Source organism: Pleurodeles waltl, chromosome 10 (assembly GCF_031143425.1).
Source record: "Pleurodeles waltl isolate 20211129_DDA chromosome 10, aPleWal1.hap1.20221129, whole genome shotgun sequence".
Taxonomy (NCBI): domain Eukaryota; kingdom Metazoa; phylum Chordata; class Amphibia; order Caudata; family Salamandridae; genus Pleurodeles; species Pleurodeles waltl.
The window spans coordinates 225,304,275-225,327,360 of record NC_090449.1 but is presented as its reverse complement, the minus strand read 5'-3'; the positions used below and the strand labels follow the sequence as shown (position 1 = coordinate 225,327,360).

The 23,086-nt window shown below is 46.2% G+C and overlaps 1 protein-coding gene across 2 annotated transcripts in view; it reads left to right on the top strand.

Annotated features, from left to right (window-relative positions):
• The window catches only part of SMG1 (SMG1 nonsense mediated mRNA decay associated PI3K related kinase), a 1,401,298-nt gene that overhangs the window by 880,231 nt on the left and 497,981 nt on the right, over positions 1-23,086 (top strand). For both annotated transcript variants that reach the window (XM_069210224.1, XM_069210223.1), the window contains one exon: positions 749-997. In XM_069210224.1, coding sequence (XP_069066325.1) covers positions 749-997 — 249 coding nt within the window. The remainder of the gene's footprint in view (positions 1-748; positions 998-23,086) is intronic.

Below are 23,086 nucleotides of genomic sequence, written 5' to 3'. Positions count from 1 at the left end.
CGAAATCTCCAGATCCATTCTGAAGTCTGGTAATATTCCTAAGGTGAGGAATATGTAGTGATACAGAGGATGCACCAGAAAGAGCGTAACTGAAGGTAAATAACTTGTTTTACCCTGCAAGTTCTGTCAAAGGAGTTTTGTTTCAGCAATACGTTTTATATGTGCCTACGGTAAGATTGTATGCCGATTTGTTATGGCTGCCTTCTTGGCTGGATACACTGAAGAGGCCTTTACCCCTCAAACATCTAGCCTAGGAAGTTTTCGCCAAGTACCATATAAGCAATGCAGTGCTCCTCTAAGCATTCTTTTGAGCTCTATATCTGGATGTAAAGATCCTGTGAGGAGTGGAAGCCAGTTGTACCACCCCTCTCTGGCATGGAATGGCCTGAACTCGGATGCATGTGTTAGCCAGTCAATTAGATGGAGGCATTGGACCGTGCAGTTTATTCTGTGAGCATGTGATGTTATGTAATCCTAATGTTAAATAAAATTGAACATAAACTTTTTCACAAGACTTTAATTCATATTACTATCCTAGGAAGAATAAAATTGCTTGATAGCAGTTGTGTGTGCCTGTTGCCTTGTAATTAATGTATTCTCTTTAAAGTTAAGGAAAGTGAAGTGTTGAAAGTTAACAGTACGGATTGCTTGTCATGCCTTGCTGATAGAAGTATGTTCTGGAATGCTAATTTAAGAGCTTCTTGCCAGCTTTACATATTTTGTGTGAAAGTAGCATTGTCTTTTGTAGGCTCAAGATTCTTATCAGACACCCCAAAACCCTGCACTGGTACCTCGCCCCAGTGAACTGTACTACAGCAAGATTGGTCCAGCCTTGAAAGCGGTGGGGCTAAATCTTGATGTCTCGCGTCGTGATTGGCCTCTCAGTGTGATGAAGTCTGTACTTGAGGAACTCATGGAAACAACCCCACCAAATCTTCTTGCTAAAGAGCTATGGTGTTCCTGTGCTACCCCTGATGAGTGGTGGCGAGTTACACAGGTATGCATTGAATGCTAGACAGTTTCTGTAATGATTATTAAACGACATACATGCACAACGTTTGTTGAACACTAGTTGGGAGGCTTATATGGTTTACCTGTATGCTAACCTTTCCTTTACAGTTTCTACTTCTCTCTAGGAAGCATGTTTCCAACAGTTCACTTCATTTAAAATCCTTGCTCTACACTCAAACCTAGCTTGAATTGCTTCAGCAGTAGGTCAAACCAGCTGTTTAGGCTCAGGGAATCTTCGCATTTCATTCGGAGTGCTTTTATTGGTTAATTTGCTCTTTTCTGTGCTTGTTATTGCTTACATTGAAGTCCATGGCGTTCATAAAATGAGCTACTGATGCTTAAATACTAGTGTTCTATATGTTCCCTGTAAGAGGTGGGAGTGGGGATTAATCTCAATATGTTTTTTTTACATCTGCTAGTCTTTCTCTAAAATATAATCGCTGGTGACATTTTAGTGGTGCCAGAACTGCTCAGATGAAAGCCACAACTCCAGGCAGACCTTATGTAACAACAGGATGGATATAACTGATGCACAAGAAACACCCTCTGTTTTCTTTTAACATGCCTGCAGTTTAACAGCCTGAAAAATACTTGCTTGGTTATTTTCTGTTATGTTTTTGATGTTCAAATGATATTAGAAGTACAATTGGGGAGAGTTTTTAGGGTTTCTCCCAACCTTCCATGAGTGTCACAGTTATGTCCCAAAGATGTCCTCTTTGGTTGTTCTTCTCTTTATTTGAAAGACTTGACCAAGAGCACGTGAATACAACATATTATCGTTTTGCACTGCGCTCATCCCTTAAGTTAGAAACTACACTGAATGATATTCCAAATGGATGCAGTTGATCATGACACTTTCATTAAAGAACATTTGCTGGAGAATGCTTTAGGCTTTCAGAGTGAAAGCCAAACATGAGTGTTAATTGTGCCATGTGTTACAAGCCCTTGTGTTCTGCTGGGATGATGGCTCTGCAGAGCCAGTTCCCTGAAGTCTGTTTTCGTAAAGGGATTCGTAAAATAATGAGACCTCAAGCTTCACAGCTGTTTATGTAAAATCCCTTTTGATTAGCCTGCTCTGTTGCCTCCTCTACTGTGTAGGGAAGCCAGACCAATATATTTTTTTTCTGTATAGTCCAAGTATTTCCTCAGAAGGCAGCACTTTGTGTTTCTCTGCATACAACTGTTCTGCATTGTAGTCTGTGACTTATGGAGAGGTGAATGGGGGATTAAACCAGAGGCACACTGCCACAAAAGGTGTTCCACAGCAGAGATACACTACTTCCTGACTGTGATATTGTTGACAGCCCTGGTTCACTATTAGGAAGTGGTCAGGTACTCTCTTTACACCAACACTCATCCCGTCTGAAGGGTTATTATTACATGAGCTGAAACAAGATACATTTTTTTCATCTACCTAGGAGAACCCACAGAGTTAACTGAAAAACTAGAATGCTAATTTTCTTTCTGGATGAGAAATTGATAGTGAGGTAGACATGCTGCTGGAATTCATGCTGTGGAATTAATTCGCAGCATTTGTTACGGATTAGGCTGAAGAAAATGAGAAAAATAGTAGCTTTATTCATTATAAGTTTATTACTATTTTAATGCACTACAAAAACAAAACCTTACACTCCCACCGCTTCCCCTCGAGGCCCCACCCCTCTCCAGGTTACAGTTCCACCTTCCCTTCACAATGTAAAGAACTGATGACTGAGGTGAATGCAATCCACTCCATCATTTTCCTAGGTGACTTCCTCATCATGTGGATCGGAGACAAAACATTCTCACAACAAAACTAAAATGTGTATGTTCCTAAACAATCTCTTATATCACACCTTGTTTCCTACACAAAGAAAAGGTTACCCAAGAGCTAATAAATTTCCCTCCACATCTTATCACTACCCAACCATCCTGCTAAAGGGACAGAATGAGTCATCTTGCTATATCATTTAACACCACCCAGTTAGAAATCCAAAAGAATGGATAATCTGAGCCCAAAAAGTTACTAAAAAGGTAAAGGTCTATATATTTTCTGATGGAGACATTTTCCTGCAGGTTCCTAACCTTAGAAATTATCTGTGCAGGCTTCAGCTATGTCAGGAAAACATTTCTGAGCAATTTATTGCCAGTGCCCCTAAGTGCCAGCTTTGACTTCGCCTCTGGGCAACTCACCACAGGATATTAGAAGCCTACTGGCTCACTAATTTAAGTTTATTTCACTCCATCATTGCGACTCCAGACCACTCTAGGGGTGTCTCCAACGTATCAACATATTAACAGCAACAAAGTTAAGTATTCCCTCCAGGTGCTTTGTGGTTTTAAGCCTTTCAAGAAGCCATCCTTGTGGCAAAGGTAAAAAGATTAAGACTAAATATCTGATAGAGACTTCTAACTTCAAACTCCTTACCTTTGCATTCTCACCAGGCTTCTGACTAGATTTGGAAGGTTTTCATGAGTATTACCCCTGCATGCCGTTAGTTGGCGTTGATCGGTTCTGTGCTTGTCGTCGGCATCGTCTGCGCCGGATATGATGTCACGGTTCCCATATAGGTGCCACCCTGGTGCGCTGACATCAGTTCTTTTCTTTCCGTACCAGAAAGTGCTTATCTGAAGAGAGCTACCCCTCAGTCAATTTTCGACTGGCTTTTTTCAACTTTTTATTGAGTATTTTCAAGTGTTTTACTCCTGTGCGTTGATGATGTCCTCCAGAAAGACTGGCTTCAAGCCCTGTGAATCCTGTCACCTGGTGATGTCCGTGATGGATCCGCACCTTGTGTGTCTGGTGCCTGGAGCACGACCATAACCCAAAGTTGTGCTCAGCGTGTCATGCTATGTATCTGAAGGCTTTGAGGGAGAGGTCCCTGAAACTGATGGAAGCCCGACAATCGACTATGCATAAGTCGAGATCTCAGTGAAGAGGAAGGTCCCAGGTCCTCCAGATCGTCGTCCAAGAAGTTGAAACGTTCTTCAACTTCTCCTCGTCCGTCAGCTGACAAGGCAAGCGAGTGTTGACGCTCTAGGCCTTGTTTTGCAGAACCTGTGCCAGGGCCGACTGTACGCCTCCTTGAGTTTCTGGCAGCTTTTGCCTCAATGCGAGGGGCATCCAGGGATCTAGTCCCGGACCTGCGCCGAACATAGCTCATCAGCTTTCCCCGATGCTCCCGAATGCGGTCTGCACCCATGCACAGCACCATCCCTATTGTAATTCCCGGACTTTGACACTGAGCCAGGTGAACGTCGTACTATGCCGATTCTAGCAGGAACTTAGCCTCCTAGATTGGATAATGATACCTTTTCCTATGGGTTGAATGAATGGGAGGGGTTGATAGACCCTTTAGAATACCAGCCCCATGAAGACTTGGGTGAGGCCAGCGGAATGGATACTTCTCCAAAGACTGGCATGCTTTCCCCCCCTACCGTGGCTACAGAGAAGGGAGCGTCTTATGCTATGGTGGTGAGGAGGGCAGCTGAGGCCCTGGTGGCCTTCAAAACTAATCTCTTGACAGAGCTGCTGCAACCACGAGCTTCATCTTAGAACCCCTGCTCCTGTGTAATGAGGCCTTCACTGATGTCCTACTGGGTATCTGATCCAAGCCCAGCACCAGGGGCTCCTGTGAACACGGCGATTGCCCATCGCCCCGCACTCGGGACCCACGTTTCTTGATGCCACAACCCACCTGAGAGCTTGTTGGTCCAAGCCTCTGCTTCCCAGGGCATGTTCCATTCCACTCCCCTGCACAGGGATTCCAAAAGGTTGGACTCACTTGGGAAGAAGATGTTTTCTTCTGCTAGACTTGCATTGTAGTCCGTGAGCACCGCAGGCCTTTTGGCCCCTATTCTCACATGCTGTGGGATACAGTTGCGCAAGTGCTCCCACAGCTCCCAGAGGAGGCCCGGGCTGTACTGTCTCAGGCTGTTGCTGATGGGAGAGACGCAGCGAAGTTCACAATTTAATCCATACTGGACACAACCGACTCGCTATGCAGAGTAATTTAATCGATAGTGGCCCTGAAGTGTCACACTTGGCTGAAGACGTCTGGCATTTCAGGGGATGTCCAACCTTCCTTGATGGATATGTCCTTTGATGGCACCCGTCCCTTTGGAGATTTGGTGCACGAGTGCTTCAAGGATACTTGGGTTACAGCCAGGTTCTTGGGCCTTGTGGCAGCGCCACAGTCCACCCTCCCTACCCCACCAGTCAGCATTTTGCCCCTGTCATGGCTAGGGAAGGGGCCTCCAACTGCATCCATTCCTGGCCAGCCACTGTGCTGTGCATGCTGATCAGCCTCTGCGTGGATGAGGGTGTGTCGTCCACCAAACTCGGGATAAGGTGGCCAGCGATCTGGACAGTCCACTGCTCCCCAAACTCCCCCACCACGGGCCAATCGGCGGCGAGATTGCTGCACTGGCAATCCATCACATCAGACAGGTGGATTTTGCAGTTAGTCATACGGGGCTACTCCCTCCCATTTGAGACTACTCCTCCATCCTTGCCACTGTCCTAAGATTGGATGATGGAGGATAATTTGTCCCTTCTCCGCAAGGAAGTTACTGCTCTCTTTTGCCAAAGGTGCCATATAAAGTGTTCCATGCCACAAGTAGGCTGTGGTTCCTATTCTTGCTTCTTTCTGGTCCCCAAAAAGGACAAGGGTCTTTGCTCTATGCTAGGCCTTCGCTCCCTCAATCTCTTCGTCAAGAAGAAGTTCAAGGTGCTCTCACTGGCTCATGTTCTATCTGCTCTAGACCCAGGAGACTGGATGGTTGTGTTGGACTTGGAAGACGTTTATTTTCATATACCCATCCTGCCTGCCCACTGATGTTACTAACTGTTCACGGTAGGCCACAAGCACTTTTAGTTCAACATGCTCCCCTTCAGCCTTACCAGTGCCCTTTGGGTGTTCAACAAGATGAAGGTGGTGATTGCATCTTATCTGAAAAGATCAGGGTTGTAGGAAAGTACCCTCTTTTTGGCATAGCTACCTCCACTTTTTGCCTGCTGCCAGTATGCTTTGACTGTTTTCACTGGGATCCTGCTAATCAGACCCCAGTGATTGTGCTCTCTCATTCTAAGTTTGGTTGCCTAGGACTTTGAACACCCCACAATTGGCATTCTAGTGCCCCCTTGTAAGTCCCTAGTATATGGTACTTTGGTACCCAGGGTATTGGAGCACCAGTGGTTCCCCATGGGCTGCAGTATGTATTGTGCCACCCTTGGGAGCCCATGCAAAATGTGTCTGCAGGCCTGCTATTGCAGCCTGCGTGAAAAGGTACATGCACCCTTTCACTACAGGTCACTGCACCAGGTTGCACTAAATCACCCCTACGGTAGGCCTTCCTAACCCAGAGGGCAGGGTGCAGGTTCCTGTGTGTGAGAGTACCCCTGCATGAGCAGAGGTGCACCCACAAACTCTAGCTCCAATGCACTGTATTTCGTAAGTGCGGGGAAGGCATTTTATCTGTGTACTGAACAAAGGTCACTAACTGTGTCCATGCTACATAATGTAACTCCAAACCTGGGCATGTTTGGGATCAAACATGTCAGAGACAGTCATACCCCAATACTGTTGCCGGTATTGATTGTATGATTCCATGTACTCTGGGGGCTCCTTATAGGACCCTCCAGTATTGCTCCTACTAGTCTCTCAGGGTTTTTCAAGCAGCCTCCACTTCTGCCACCCTCCAAATGTGTTCCTGTCTTCCTGCTGCTTGACCAGCTCAAGTAGGGGAAGGCAGAACAAAGGGATTTCCTGTGGTAGAGGGAGGAAACACTCTCTCCCCTTGGAAATAGGTGTGACATGGCTTGGGAGGGATAGACTTTCCAATCTTCCGGTATGCTTTGAAGGGCACATAAACCGGATTGCACCAGTCCAGTAAGTCCTGGTCCCTGCTCTGGCGCTAAACTGAACAATGGAAAGGGGAGTGACCCCTGTCCAGAGCTCCTCCATGTTGCCACTTGGTTCTGCCATCTCTACTCTAAGATGTGCAGAGGCCCCTGGTAGCATCTGAGTGGGCAGGTCATGTAGGTCACGTCACAGCCCCCTCCTGATAGGTGGTCACCCCGGTAGGTAACCAATCCCCCCTTCCTGGGCTATTTAGGGTCTCCCTCTTGGATGGGTCCTCAGATTTGACCTGCCATATTCCACTAGGATTTCTTAGCATCATTTACTTCATCTTCTGGCCACTAAATCCGCAACTGGACTCTTCAGGAAACAACAATCTGCAGCTCCAGCGATGACCCCAATTTGCAACATTGTTTCTCCGGCTCCTTCCAGCAAAACATTTCGCCGGCTGTGCATCTTCTGAGGTCAGCAAGACTTCAGCCTGCACAAAGAAGCAAGAAGGAATCTCCCTTGGAGTAAAGGTGTCACTCCCCTGCATCTGCAGGCACCAACTGCAATGACGACCGGCTGCATGCATCTGCTCTCCTCTGGAACTGCATGGACCCTGCATCACAGGTGGTGGTCTGGAGTGGTTCCCTTAGTCCTCTCTGCCAGCTGTCCAACTTTGGAGATAAGCCCTTGCCTCTCCTTGCAGGACTGTATCCCTGTACCCTGCAGCTACCAAGGCTTTTTTCCTCCTCCTCCTCCAAGGGATCTCAAGCTTTGTGTAGCCCCGGCCTTCAGCACTCTTTCCTGCAGCATGTGGTCTCCTGTCTGCTGCTTCAGCGACATGGGACTCCTGTTCAGGTGTGCTGCGTGGACCTTACTGCAGCTGCTTTGCCTGCTGCCAGTGGGTTGCCTGTGATGGCTGCATCCTTTTCTTGTGACTCTCTCAGCTGCTGAGCCCCACCCCGGACTATGCTCCTTGGTTCGAGTCCCCTGGACCTTGCTGGTCCTCTTCAGCCTTGTAAAATTTCTTCTCTATCTCTTGCATTTGCCAAGGCTTGTTGGTGGTTTTCCCGCTCCACTGACCGACTGCATCTGTACTGCCGACATGGAACACCACTTGTATTACTTCTGGGACTTCTCTTCATCTCCTGTGTTGCACTGCTGACCTTTTTCGTCCACCGTCGACATGCATCCAAAGAAGGGTGGGTAGTGGCTCCTGCCACAACTGGACACTCCATCACAAACTGGACTTGGTCCCATTCCTTTACAGGTCCTTTTCAGTCAGGATCCACCTTTTGAGTTTTTCCAGTCTTGGCTGGGTCTTGCATAATCCTTTTCCAATGTCCTCTTATTGGTTTTGGGGAAAAACCTGTACTTACCTCTCCTCTCCTGGTCACTGGTGGTCACTCTGGTACTCACCTTGTGGGATTCCTAGTTCCTCCAGCTCCCTTTTACTGATATCCCCATTCTTGGGTGGGGTACTGCGTTTCACATTTCACTTTATTATATGGTTTTTCCCTCTCCTAGGGCCCTTACTCTTTACCTATGCTTTTGCCAATATTTTTAGCTTTTTACGCTCTTACTGATTGCTAATGTGTATATAATAGTGTGTTTACTTACCTCCAGTTGGGGGAACTGCCTATTTAGTATTCTAGTATTTGTGTTACCATAATAAAGTACCTTTAGTTTTGTAACACTGAGTGGTTCTTTCATGTGTGATAATGCTGCATGACTATAGTGGTATTGCATAATCTTTGCATGTCTCCTATATAAGTCATGGCTGCTCATCCACAGCTATCTCTAGAGAGTCCTTGCTTCCTAGACGCTGCCTACACTTAATAGGCGATCCATGGACCTGGTATAAGGTGATAACACAATAGGTGCTCAACACACACAGGCCAGCTTCCTACAAGGGATTATAGTCTTCCCCTATCTCAACGACTGGCTGTTGAAGGTGGTTGAGCTCACCCCAGGCTTTCATCTCCCACCGTTAGACTAAGACAGGCCTCCTGCATTCCCTGAGTTCACTATAAAAGTCCCACCTGACTGCCTCTCAGACACTCCCTTTCATTGGAGCTGTCGTGGACACAGTGAACTTTTGGCCTGATCCTCCCGGGTAGCTACACCAAGAACTTCAGGCCATACCACCGATGTTTCAGCCTCTATCTTGGATTTTGGTGAGAATGACTGAAGCTACTGGGTCTCATTGCCTCTTGCTGGTGACACATGCCAGATAGCGTATGCGGGCTCTGCTGTGGGACCTGAAGTTAAAGTGGGTGCAGCATCAGGAAAATCCCTCCAACAAGGTTCAGATCTTTGAAGGAACTGCGAAAGATCTGAAGTGGTGGTCCTTGAACTGCGTTTGGGTCAGAGGCAGGACCCTCTCCCTTCCCCCAGCCAGACCTGACAGTAGTGACAGATGCATCACTCCTGGGATGGGGCGACCATCTGGGAGAGATGGTGATCAGAGGCGACTGGTCTCTCGCAGAATCCGGACCCCACATCAACCTGTTGGAGCTCCATGCGATCCAGCTGGCATTGAAAGCATTTCTTTCCTCTGTTAAGGGAAAGGTGGTGCAGGTGTTCACGGACAACAACACCTCTGTGTGGTACTGCAACAAGCAGGGTGAGGTGAAGTCGTGCACCTTCTGTCAAGATGCTGTGTGCCTGTGGATGTGGCTGGAACAACAGGGCATATCCCTGGTGGTTCAACAACTGGCGGGCTCTTTGAATGCCGGAGAGGACAAACTCAGCCGAAAATGCTTAGCGGGTTACGAATGGATTGATGCAAGGTCGCTTTCAGCAATGGGCAGAGCCTTGGTTAGATATGGTTGCCGTGCCGAGAACGTGCATGTCAGCAGTTTTGCACGTTGGAGTTTCCAAGGCAGAAAACGCTCTGAGGTGCTTTTCATCTTCAGTGGTATTCAAGTCTCATTGTACGCCTTTCTGCTCATACCACTTCTGCCCAGAATTCTCAAGATGAAGAACAACCGGGCCCAAATAATCCTTGTGGATCCAGACTGGGCACAGAGTCTGGTATACCGAGCTGCTGAGCATGTCCATCACACCTCCAATCAGACTGCCCCTTTAGGACGATCTTCTGGTGCAGCAGCAGGGGAGGGTTCTGCCCCCGAATCTGTCCACTCTCCGCCTTCGTGCATGGAGATTGAGTGGCAACAGTTCACGACCTTTGACATTCCTTCCAAAGCCTGTAACATAAACTTGGCAGCCAGGTGTCCTGCCACCAAAACAGTATACGCCTGTTGTTGGAAGAAATTTGTGGCATGGTTCACAGAAACGTCTGTTAGCCCCCTTTCTGTCCCTCTCTTTGATGTCCTGTTATTCATCCATCAGGACTCTGCCATCGGCACTATTAAAATATATTTGTTTGCTATTTCTTAATTTTTGAGGTTGCCTGATTAACCTTCTTTGTTTAAGTCCCCTATTGTACAAGCTGGTTATCTATGCAGTGTACCAAATGTAGGGGTACACTAAGCAGATAGTACAGGTGACCCTTATCGGTTTACGGGGCTAACAGTGACAACCCAAAAGCTCTTTTTTGTAGTAGTATGGGCGAGCAGTTAGGCTTATTAGAGGGTAGTAATAAGCATTTGTTATACTCACAGAGGCAGTAAAGGGCACACATGCTCAAGAAGAAACTTGAGACCAACAGTTAGAAAAATAGGTACTTTGTTTATATTATGTTTCAGTGCTTAAATACTGATGCACTTTTGAACACAGGTAATGTATTTGAGATGTCTCTAGTACGTAATTAAATCATATAGAGAAAAACACATATATTGCATACAGATACTTGACAGCGACTTACAGGACCAAACTTCTAAAGTTTAGATAAATACGGGGAAAGGTCCAAGGCAGCACCAACAAGTCCTCTTGGGAGGCTGCAGGGCATCCAGGTTCAGAAGTGCTTTTCGGCATTGAGTGCCCCATTGGTTTAATGGGAAACGGTCCTGGGAAAAAAAGACAGCACATAGGGACTGGTGGCGCTGGTCACAGGTGAGTAAAGCTGGGTTAGGGGTCGATCTCCTGGAATTGAGGTAAATACAAAGGGACCACAAGGAGGCACTAAATTTAAACCCTCAGGTGCATGGGACAGCTGGCTGCAGAGTGCCAAAACAGTGCTGGGCTCCCAGTGTTATTTAGTGGAGGAGATCAGTTTCAGAAACAGGCTGTAGGCTCTGGCCAGGAGGCCGGGCGAGGACAAACCATAGTTGCCCAGATGAGTAGAAATGCCAGAGGTTATAGGGATACAGACAGTCCAGCTCACCAAGGCCGAGGGGCTGCGGGTGGCAGGTGTCTTTTGGCATCAGAAACAGCTTACTGGGCAGTTTGCGGTCAGGGGGAGTCTTCGGAATGAGACTGCAGGCGTCGCTGTGGAGAACAGCAAGGGTCAGCCCACAGTGGACACCTATTCAGAAGCGCTGGGCAACCTTCACAGGACTGGTGGGCCATTTGGACTCGGGCCGTGGGCGTCGGGTGCAGTGGTGGTTTCAGAGGCAATTTTGCAGTTCCCCAGACAAACGACGACTTCTTCTTTGAAGTTGGTTTCTTTTGGACAGGTCCATTGTCCACAGGAATTATTGGTCTTTATCAAAGGCAGGCAGTCCTCTCAAGGCTTTGGAGGTCACTGGGCTGCAGGACAAGTCGTTTGCTGCAGGTTCTTCGAGGGCTGCAGACAGGCCAGCAGGGCTAGGGCCAGGTCAGTTGGTGGCTTCAGTCTTCTCTGCTGGTGCAATTCTGTGGTGTCCAGCTCTCCCTAGGTTGATGGGAATCTGAGTTCAAGGGTTCATGGGTGCTAACTAAATACTAACTTTAGGGGCATTACAGGGAGTTCCCAGGTGGTAGCCAGTGGGCTGCTCACCTTTAGGGTAACCACATCCATCTTATTAAGCAAAAACAGATCACAGCACACCATGCGCAATAGTAAAACAAAAAAGTCATGACACTCTGTAGTGTTAGGTTAAGTACAGTAGATGAAGAAAACAGGCACATCGGTATTCGAATCTTGTCTTGAGAAGTGAATTCCTTTATTGTGGGCGAAGTTGTATTCAATAAGCAAAGAGCATCATTCCAAACACAGCCAACACGTGTTTCGTCACACTGGTGACTTTTTCAAGGCTGTAGAAAAACATACATTTACATACTTGATGTATCAATGGAAAATTACAAAATAAAAAACAACTATATATGACAAAAGGAAGCCATCATGTGCAATGGTTAGTGCACGTAGTAACAAGATCCCAAGGTCAGGCAAGCAAATATATGCACCATGGACATGGCTAAGAAGTTCCAGAAATAACACCTGTGTGTACCAAATAACACCCAAGTCTACAAGAGGTGAAAAAGACGGCAGAAATCTTGCAAGTTTCCCTGAGTTAAGTAGCATGGGAAACTAGTGACCAAGTGTAGTGACATGGAAGAGAGCTCAGTTTAGGTGACTAAAAGCCGAGTGATAAAAACAAGGAAAGTAGCAAAAAAGGTTTAAACACAAGTGAGAACCATAAGTCAGGTTCAAAGAAAATCAAGGAGACTAATGGTCTCAGAACATACCTATTTTGGCATACTGGTAACAACAAAGTAAGTCTAAACAATCTCAGGAATAGAAGTACAGTCCATGCATCTGAATAGTCTAAAGAAATAGGGGGAAACAGAGTAAACTGGAATAAATAATGTTAAGCATGAACACCCGTTCCAAAAATGCAAGTTAAGGGATCCATTAAATAGCCAAATGTGAGAAATACCTGTAACTAGTTAATGCCGGTATTATTGTGCCACACTGGAAAAGGCGTCCAATTTAAGTGAAGGATAGCCAATCAAAAGGACCATGGTAAGTCCATGTGCCAAATTCTAAGAAAGAATATAAAAGACCATTGTTAAGCGAGAGTAAAAGGAGAAAAGTCCCTAGGGGCAAGCCAACCCAATGACTATGATCCCCAAAAAAATCCCAAGAGAGAATTAGAGTTAAAATTGCAACTAAAAAGTAAGTGAAACCAACGCCAAATGCCATCCCTAACATAAGTAATGGAATATGGAGTCGCACGAGTAAAGCGACTAGTACCGCCAGTAAGGTAACAAGTGACATTGATTGTAAAGTTAGAAAAGAATACAGTTAAAATTGTACGATCTCGTGCTCCAATACGGGCGTCCATTCAGCCCACGAAAATGGTGCTAAGTAGAAGCACAGCTGGTCCTTAAACTAAAAAAGCCCGGAGCTCAAGCTCCGACTCACCACGTAGGCGACTAATGCCATAAGTCCATGAGAATAACCAATTCTCAAAAAGTGTAAAAACGGAACCCAAGGTTCGATGGCATCTGTCGCTGTAGATACGCATGTTCTGCAATAGCTCGCCATCTGGTGTTGGGCCGGAGTGTTACAAGTTGTTTTTCTTCGAAGAAGTCTTTCGAGTCACGGGACCGAGTGACTCCTCCTTTTGTCTCCATTGCGCATGGGCGTCGACTCCATCTTCGATTGTTTTTTTTTCCGCCATCGGGTTCGGACGTGTTCCTGTCGCTCCGAGTTTCGGAACGGAAAATTAGCTAATTTCGGAAGATTTTCGTCGGTATTGTTGCGTTCGGGATCGGCGTACTTAGATTCCACACCGCATCGAAGATCGAAGAGCTCCGGTGCCCTTCGGGGTAGTTTTTCGATCCTCCGTCGGGGCCTGGTCGGCCCGACCGCGTGCTGAAGAACGCCGATGGAACGGACCCCGTTTCGTTTCTGCCCCAAATGCCACAATAAATACCCCTACACAGACCAACACTTGGTCTGCAACCTGTGCCTGTCACCTGAGCACAGCGAAGACACCTGCGAGGCCTGTCGTGCGTTCCGGTCCCGAAAAACACTCCGAGACCGTCGAGCCAGAAGACTTCAAATGGCGTCCGCACCGACAGCCCAACGGGAGTTCGAGGAACAGGAAGAAGAAGGTACCTTCTCGATCCAAGACTCAGACTCCGAAGGATTCGACGATACACAAACCGTGAGTAAGACGTCGAAAAACACACAGAGAAACATTTACAAGGCCCAGGGGACACCACTGCCACCAGGCCATGGCTCGACCCATAAATTCGGTGACCGACCGTCGGCACCGAAAAAGGCCAAAACAGTGCCGAGATCGTCCGACTCCGGTCGAGACACCGGCACGCAGCCTTCTCGGGACCGAGAAAGTGCTGGAGACAAGCCTCGACACCGAGATACCGGTGTGGACACGGCTCGACGCCGAGACAGCGGCACCGAAACAGATCGACGCCGAGAGGTTTCGGCCCCGAAAAGGAAAAAAGTCACCTCGGAGCCGAAAAAACACGCAGACAAAGTTTCAACGCCGAAACAAACTGCAAGCGACCCAGCTTCAGGCTCTTATACAGAAGAGCACTCGCTAACCTCCCAAATGCAAAAGCATAGGTTTGAGGAAGAGCTACAAGCAACTGATGTGGACCATACGCAAAAGCGTATCTTCATTCAGCAGGGGACAGGAAAAATAAGCACCCTTCCCCCCATTAGGAGAAAGAGAAGGTTGGAGTTCCAGACGGAACAAGCACCACAACCAAAAGTGGTTAAAAGAATTACACCACCACCCTCTCCTCCGCCCGTGATTAACGTTTCACCAGCACAAACTCCATCTCACTCCCCAGCTCACACCACCATGAGCCAGGGTGACCAAGATCAGGACGCATGGGACCTATACGACGCCCCAGTGTCAGATAACAGCCCGGAGGCCTACCCTACAAAGCCATCTCCACCAGAAGACAGCACCGCGTACTCTCAGGTGGTGGCTAGAGCAGCACAATTTCATAACGTAAGCCTCCACTCAGAACAGGTCGAGGATGATTTCTTGTTCAACACACTCTCCTCCACCCACAGCTCCTACCAAAGCCTGCCTATGCTCCCTGGTATGCTCCGGCACGCAAAAGACATATTTAAGGAGCCGGTCAAAAGTAGGGCAATCACACCACGGGTGGAAAAGAAGTATAAGCCGCCTCCTACGGACCCGGTTTTCATCACTACACAGCTGCCACCAGACTCTGTTGTTGTAGGAGCAGCTAGGAAAAGGGCCAACTCTCACACATCTGGAGATGCACCACCCCCAGATAAAGAAAGCCGCAAGTTCGATGCAGCTGGTAAAAGAGTCGCAGCACAAGCTGCAAACCAGTGGCGCATCGCGAACTCCCAGGCACTACTTGCGCGCTATGACAGAGCCCACTGGGACGAGATGCAACATCTCATTGAACATCTGCCCAAGGACTTCCAAAATAGGGCGAAACAAGTGGTTGAGGAGGGACAGACCATCTCCAACAACCAGATACGTTCCTCCATGGACGCTGCAGATACAGCTGCACGGACAATTAATACATCTGTAACTATCAGACGGCATGCATGGCTCCGAACGTCTGGATTTAAACCAGAGATTCAACAAGCAGTTCTCAATATGCCTTTTAATGAAAAAGAACTGTTCGGTCCACATCGATTGAGAAACTCAAAAAAGATACGGACACTGCCAAAGCCATGGGCGCACTCTACTCCCCGCAGAGCAGAGGGAATTACAGCACATTCCGTAAAACGCCCTTTCGAGGGGGGTTTCGGGGTCAAAGCACACAAGCCAGCACCTCACAAGCAACACCGTCCACTTACCAGGGACAGTATAGAGGAGGTTTTCGGGGACAATATAGAGGAGGGCAATTCCCTAGAAATAGAGGGAGATTTCAAAGCCCCAAAACCCCTACTACTAAACAATGACTCACATGTCACTCACCCCCTCCACACAACACCAGTGGGGGGAAGAATAGGTCATTATTACAAAGCATGGGAGGAAATCACTACAGACACTTGGGTTCTAGCAATTATCCAACATGGTTATTGCATAGAATTTCTACAATTCCCTCCAAACATACCACCAAAAGCACAAAATTTAACAACACACCATTCCAATCTCCTGGAGATAGAAGTGCAGGCACTATTGCAAAAGAATGCAATCGAATTAGTGCCAAACACACAAATAAACACAGGAGTTTACTCACTGTACTTTCTGATACCAAAGAAGGACAAAACGCTGAGACCAATCCTAGACCTCAGAGTAGTGAACACTTTCATCAAATCAGACCACTTCCACATGGTCACACTACAAGAAGTATTGCCATTGCTAAAACTACACGACTACATGGCAACTTTAGACCTCAAGGATGCTTATTTCCATATACCAATACACCCATCTCACAGGAAATACCTAAGGTTCGTATTCAAAGGAATACATTACCAATTCAAGGTACTGCCTTTCGGATTAACAACCGCACCAAGAGTCTTTACCAAATGTCTAGCGGTAGTCGCTGCACACATAAGAAGGCAGCAAATACATGTGTTCCCATATTTGGACGACTGGCTAATCAAGGCCCATTCGTTCATACAGTGCTCAAATCACACAAATCAGATCATACAAACCCTCTTCAAACTCGGGTTCACCGTCAATTTCACAAAATCCAAAATTCTGCCACGCAAGGTACAACAATACCTGGGAGCCATAATAGACACATCAAAGGGAGTAGCCACTCCAAGTCCACAAAGAATTCAAAATTTCAACACCATCATACAACGCATGTATCCAACACAAAAGATACAGGCAAAGATGGTATTACAACTCCTAGGCATGATGTCATCATGCATAGCCATTGTCCCAAACGCAAGACTGCACATGAGGCCCTTACAACAATGCCTAGCATCACAGTGGTCTCAAGCACAGGGTCACCTTCTAGATCTGGTGTTAATAGACCGCCAAACTTACCTCTCGCTTCTGTGGTGGAACAACATAAATTTAAACAAGGGGCGGCCTTTCCAAGACCCAGTGCCACAATACGTAATAACAACAGATGCTTCCATGACAGGGTGGGGAGCACACCTCAATCAACACAGCATACAAGGACAATGGAACGTACATCAAACAAAACTGCATATCAATCACCTAGAACTGCTAGCAGTTTTTCAAGCACTAAAAGCTTTCCAACCAATAATAGTTCACAAATACATTCTCGTCAAAACAGACAACATGACAACAATGTATTATCTAAACAAGCAGGGAGGGACGCACTCCACGCAGTTAAGCCTGCTAGCACAAAAAATTTGGCATTGGGCAATTCACAACCAAATTCGCCTAATTGCACAGTTTATACCAGGGATACAAAATCAACTCGCAGACAATCTCTCTCGAGATCACCAACAGGTCCACGAATGGGAAATTCACCCCCAAATTCTGAACACTTATTTCAAACTCTGGGGAACACCTCAGATAGACTTGTTTGCGACAAGGGAGAACGCAAAATGCCAAAACTTCGCATCCAGGTACCCACACAAACAATCCCAAGGCAATGCCCTATGGATGAACTGGTCAGGGATATTTGCTTACGCTTTTCCTCCTCTCCCTCTCCTTCCTTACCTGGTAAACAAACTCAGTCAAAGCAAACTCAAACTCATATTGATAGCACCAACTTGGGCAAGGCAACCCTGGTACACAACGCTGCTAGACCTATCAGTGGTACCCTGCATCAAATTGCCCAACAGGCCAGATCTGTTGACACAGCACAACCAAAAGATCAGACACCCAGATCCAGCATCGCTGAATCTAGCAATCTGGCTCCTGAAATCCTAGAATTCGGGCACTTACAACTTACCCAAGAATGTATGGAAGTCATAAAACAAGCAAGAAGGCCATCCACCAGGCACTGCTATGCAAGTAAATGGAAGAGGTTTGTTTGCTACTGCCATATTAATCAAATACAACCATTACACACAACTCCAGAACATGTAGTGGGTTACTTGCTTCACTTACAAAAATCTAACCTAGCTTTCTCTTCCATTAAGATTCACCTTGCAGCAATATCTGCATACCTGCAGACTACCTATTCAACTTCCCTATATAAAATACCAGTCATTAAAGCATTCATGGAGGGCCTTAGGAGAATTATACCACCAAGAACACCACCTGTTCCTTCATGGAACCTAAATGTTGTCCTAACTAGACTTATGGGTCCACCTTTTGAACCCATGCACTCCTGCGACATACAGTTCCTAACCTGGAAGGTGGCATTTCTCATCGCCATTACTTCCCTGAGAAGAGTAAGCGAGATTCAGGCGTTTACTATACAGGAACCTTTTATACAACTACACAAAAATAAAGTCGTCCTAAGGACCAATCCTAAATTTTTGCCAAAGGTTATTTCACCGTTCCATCTAAATCAAACAGTGGAACTTCCAGTGTTCTTTCCACAGCCAGATACCGTAGCTGAAAGGGCACTACATACATTAGATGTCAAAAGAGCATTAATGTATTACATTGACAGAACAAAAAACATCAGAAAGACTAAACAACTCTTTATTGCATTTCAAAAACCTCACGCAGGAAACCCAATTTCAAAACAAGGTATAGCCAGATGGATAGTTAAATGCATCCAAATCTGCTACCTTAAAGCTAAACAACAGCTGCCCATTACACCAAGGGCACACTCAACCAGAAAGAAAGGTGCTACCATGGCCTTTCTAGGAAACATCCCAATGCAAGAAATATGTAAGGCAGCCACATGGTCTACGCCTCACACATTCACCAAGCACTACTGTGTAGACGTGTTATCCGCACAACAAGCCACAGTAGGTCAAGCCGTATTAAGGACATTATTTCAGACTACTTCCACTCCTACAGGCTGATCCACCGCTTTTGGGGAAATAACTGCTTACTAGTCTATGCAGAACATGCGTATCTACAGCGACAGATGCCATCGAACTGAAAATGTCACTTACCCAGTGTACATCTGTTCGTGGCATCAGTCGCAGTAGATTCGCATGTGCCCACCCGCCTCCCCGGGAGCCTGTAGCAGTTTGGAAGTTACCTTCAATTATTTCTATATGTATCATCTCAACCTTAAATAGGTGCATACTTAGTCACTCCATTGCATGGGCACTATTACTACAATTCAACTCCTACCTCACCCTCTGCGGGGAAAAACAATCGAAGATGGAGTCGACGCCCATGCGCAATGGAGACAAAAGGAGGAGTCACTCGGTCCCGTGACTCGAAAGACTTCTTCGAAGAAAAACAACTTGTAACACTCCGGCCCAACACCAGATGGCGAGCTATTGCAGAACATGCGAATCTACTGCGACTGATGCCACGAACAGATGTACACTGGGTAAGTGACATTTTCATTCCGACTCACCCCGTAAAGTCAAATGCCGTCAGCCCATGATTTGTTGCGTTTTCATCGGTTCCCGGTAGAATGTTGAGAACGCGTCTAAGTCGTCAACGTGAAACATGTGACTTGAACGGTCACCAAAATAAAGGTAGGACTATTGAAAACATGAACGCCGACAAGAAGTACATAAACCAGTGAAAAGGGGAGCCATATTAAATGCAAGAGTTACGTAAAACGAAAACCAAAGTGCAATGTGAACACTGTGTAGCTAGGAGATGATGGGCATGCAAAGGGAAGCTTGGAGACAAAAGAAAAATACCATGTAATAAACAGAAACAGAAGGTAAAGGAAAGCCCAGGTCCTAGTCCTGCCTCGGTCCTAAAAGGTGCAACAAATTTAGACATCAGTGGTAAGACAAGAAACAATGTATATAATGTCACGTACAAAATTGGCGTGCAGCCATGAGGCCATATACATAGTTATACAAAGATATCAAAAAACAAATGTATTACAAATAGAAAATGAAAGAGATTAGACAGTAATAATTCATAAAGAGTGAAATTGATCAAGTCTATGATGGTCATAGTCATATGAACATACATATATGTAAACAACATGTCCAACATGAAAAGTACAGTAACAGGATTTTTCTCAGAGTAGCCAACCACACTAACGCACAAAGAAGTATACCTAGTACAAACAGGGAGACTACTATATGGGATATAGTCCTTCTTTTAGCGAGACCAAGAACAATCTAGACAAAATTATTAGTTACATCAAAACAGAAAGGGCACCCCAATAAGAGGGACAGTAATGCCTAAAGTAGCTACGTATTCAATGAGGACCGGGCTAGTTAAGAAAAACATGTAATTCCCGGTCCAAGTTGAGGCCCATATCAACAGCCCTGAGTTTCAATATCCATCTGGCCTCACATTTTACGCAAGTCCTTAGTCCTATTGCCAAATCTAGGTGCAGTGTTAACATGGGCAATACCGAGGAATCTGATATTGAGAATGTCACTCTCTCCATGCAGTAGATTGAAATGTGTAGCAAGAGGGTAAGTTTGATTATGGTTCCTGATAGCCCTAATATGCTCTTGTATTCGTTCTTTCAAAGGTCGAATTGTGCTACCCACGTATATCAGACCACATACACAAATTATGCAGTACACAGTATATTTAGTGTTACAGTTGATAAATTGTCTGATGTGGTGGGTGACCCCAGTATTGTAAGAGAAAGTCGTTTTATTGAGAGCCATAGAACATGAGACACAGCAACCACATTTATAAAAGCCAATTGGTGAGTTGGGGAGCCAAGTAAGCTGGGATGTTTTGGCAGGTGGAGCCAGAAAACTGGGACATAGGAGATTTCTCAAGTTTTTCCCACTGCTATGTATGATTGATGGAGTTTTATTGATCACAGTAGCCAAATTAGCATCTAATAGTAAAAGATGCCAGTGTTTTTTCAAAATCCGTTAGATTGACATACTGGCAGGGCTGAATTTAGTAATAAATGGAATAGCCTTCTTCTTACCCACGTCGATCTGTCTACTATGGCCTCTAATAAGTAAAGATTGTCGCTGTTTCACAGTAATCCGTTTACTGGCCTTTGAGATCAATTCTTCAAAGTAACCCCTAGCACGAAAACGTTGTGACCACTTCCTTTGGGGAGTGGGAATAGCCCTAACCCTGTTGGCCTAATTCCTTCCACACAAGATGGAGAAATTTAAAAAGTAGTGTCCACTACTAGCTTGAAGTGGGAACTCCTCCAAATTTAACAAATTTTCCTGCAAGTCCTGCTGTCAAAAGTGGGGGCAGGAACTAAGGGTCAGTCTTCTCTACCATTTGTAGAGTTCTGGGTCGCATTTCAGAGGTGGCAAGGCCTCTGAAGCTTCCCTGCCCTAGAATGTCCATCCTGCCTGGGAGAGGTCAGACCTCTGCTCAGAGCAGGCCTTTGATCTGAGCCCTCAAGAGCATCGGCTGTCACCTCAAGGAACCAAAACTCTGTCTAAGGTGACAGTACTGGTTTTGACCAGTCTGTGCCCAGCCTAGGAGTAGGTAGGTTTTCAGGGGGCACCTCTAAGGTGTCCTCTGAGAGCATGTATTCATAAAGCCACCACTGGATTCAGTGAGGGGTTATTAATACTAGATGCTCAATACCAAACATCCCTTTTGCCAGTGAAGCCATTGTGTAGCTGGGGAACTCATAATGACCAGTGTCCATCACATGTGGCTTCCCTGATCACTTACTATGTCTGAGAATCGACAGAGACATAGCAGGGACATATCTGCTCATTCAGGTATGCCCTCACATGTAATATAATGCACATTACCTTTAGGGCTGGAAGACCTGCTAGAGGGGTGACTTACATATATTTCATGCACTGAAAAAGGAGACTGAGCGCATAGGCTTTTGTTTTAGTTCTGCACCATGACACGCATCCTGCGAAAGCAGCACTATGTGCACTTAGTGAGAGGGTCAATGAGGGTGGCACAGTTTGTCCCTCAGCCCTCGGGCCTTCCTTTAGTACCCCATGCCCTAGGTACCAGGGGGTTCTCTTTCCTAGGGATTTACAGTGGTAGCTAAAAGTCTGCAAATCAGGAAAAACAACTGTGCAGTTTTGGGGAAAGAGATCTGGCACTGGGGACCTGGTTAGCAGGGACCCAGTGCACTTTCAGTCGAAATTGCACCAGAAAGCAGGCAGAAAGCGAGGGTGTGGGGGTGACTGAAGCACTTTACTACAGATGCCACCTAACAGTGTTCAGGGCTACTGCCTGAGAAAAATCTTCGGATCCAGACTGATGCCTGGGGAGATTCTGAGGTAAGGAATCTTCACCTAAATATTGCCTTTGCAAGATAAGGCATTACTGAAGGTAAAAAACTTGTCCGTTAATGCCCAAAGGTATAATCTCTCTCGAGTGTTAACATTCCTAGGGGCAGGACTAGAAAAAACCTGCATGAAATATTTTCCTGCTCAGAGTATTAAGCATGGTCAAGCGATGATTCGGAGATTTAAAAAAACTGACTGGTTGTCTAAGTTTAGTTTTTTTTTTAATGAAGTGACTGCAATACTGTAGTGAAAATGTTTGTGTTTTTATTGGACTTTATGGTACTGATATTAAAACAGCACTGAGTGGGCTTAAAGTCTGTGATTTAGAATGATTTAAGAATGTGAACCTGTGGAAGGTACTCGTGCTAGAGAACTGTAGTATCTGATAGACACTTCTAGCTGCAGATTCCTAACCTTAGAACATTTCTCAGGTGCCGACTGGATCAAGAAGATTTTTGAGCAGTACACATGAGCTTGCTGGTAGGAGGCATAGTTTGGCTCCGTGGCGGCGGGTTATGTGGCTCTTCGCCAACCAGAGTCGGCCTTCTGCCCCATTTGTGGCCATTGAAGGGGTCTCCAACCGTAGCCTCTCTGCCACCATAGCCAAAAGGCATCCCAGACGTTTCATGGCAGAGGATGCAGATCCCATAAAGGATGTGGGGCCCTCCGACCATCATGGGCATCCACTGGGAGGCAGAGCTCTGCTTCTCCAAAGAGGAGGAGAGAATCCGTCTGGGTCCAAAATACGCATTCTATCCTGATTGCACAGAGGAGTTCTGGGTGGACGATCAACTCTTCCTGGGCTATGTAGGAGCTAAAAAAAAAAGGGAAGGCTGTGCAGAAATGGACCATCTCGAGATGGATTATTCTATGCATTTTTAGATCTGCTATGCCTTGGCCAAGAAGCAACCCCCTAAAGTCTTGTGGGCTCACTCCACCAGAGCCAAGACTGCAACTACTCCATTAGCATGCAGCATCCCTGTTATGGACATCTGTCAGGCAGCAGCGTCGAAATCCCTGCACACATTCACTAAGCACTACTGCCTGGACAGTCGGGCCCATCATGATGGGCACTTAGGCTCGGTCCTGCAGGACTTTGATTTATTTGGCTTTGCAGACCCACCTTCAGGGAGGTATTACTTGGGTATCTATCTATTGTTTGGTAAGGAATCTGCAGCTAGAGGTCTCTATCAGCTGAACAAGTTCCTTACCTTCTGTAATGCCTTGT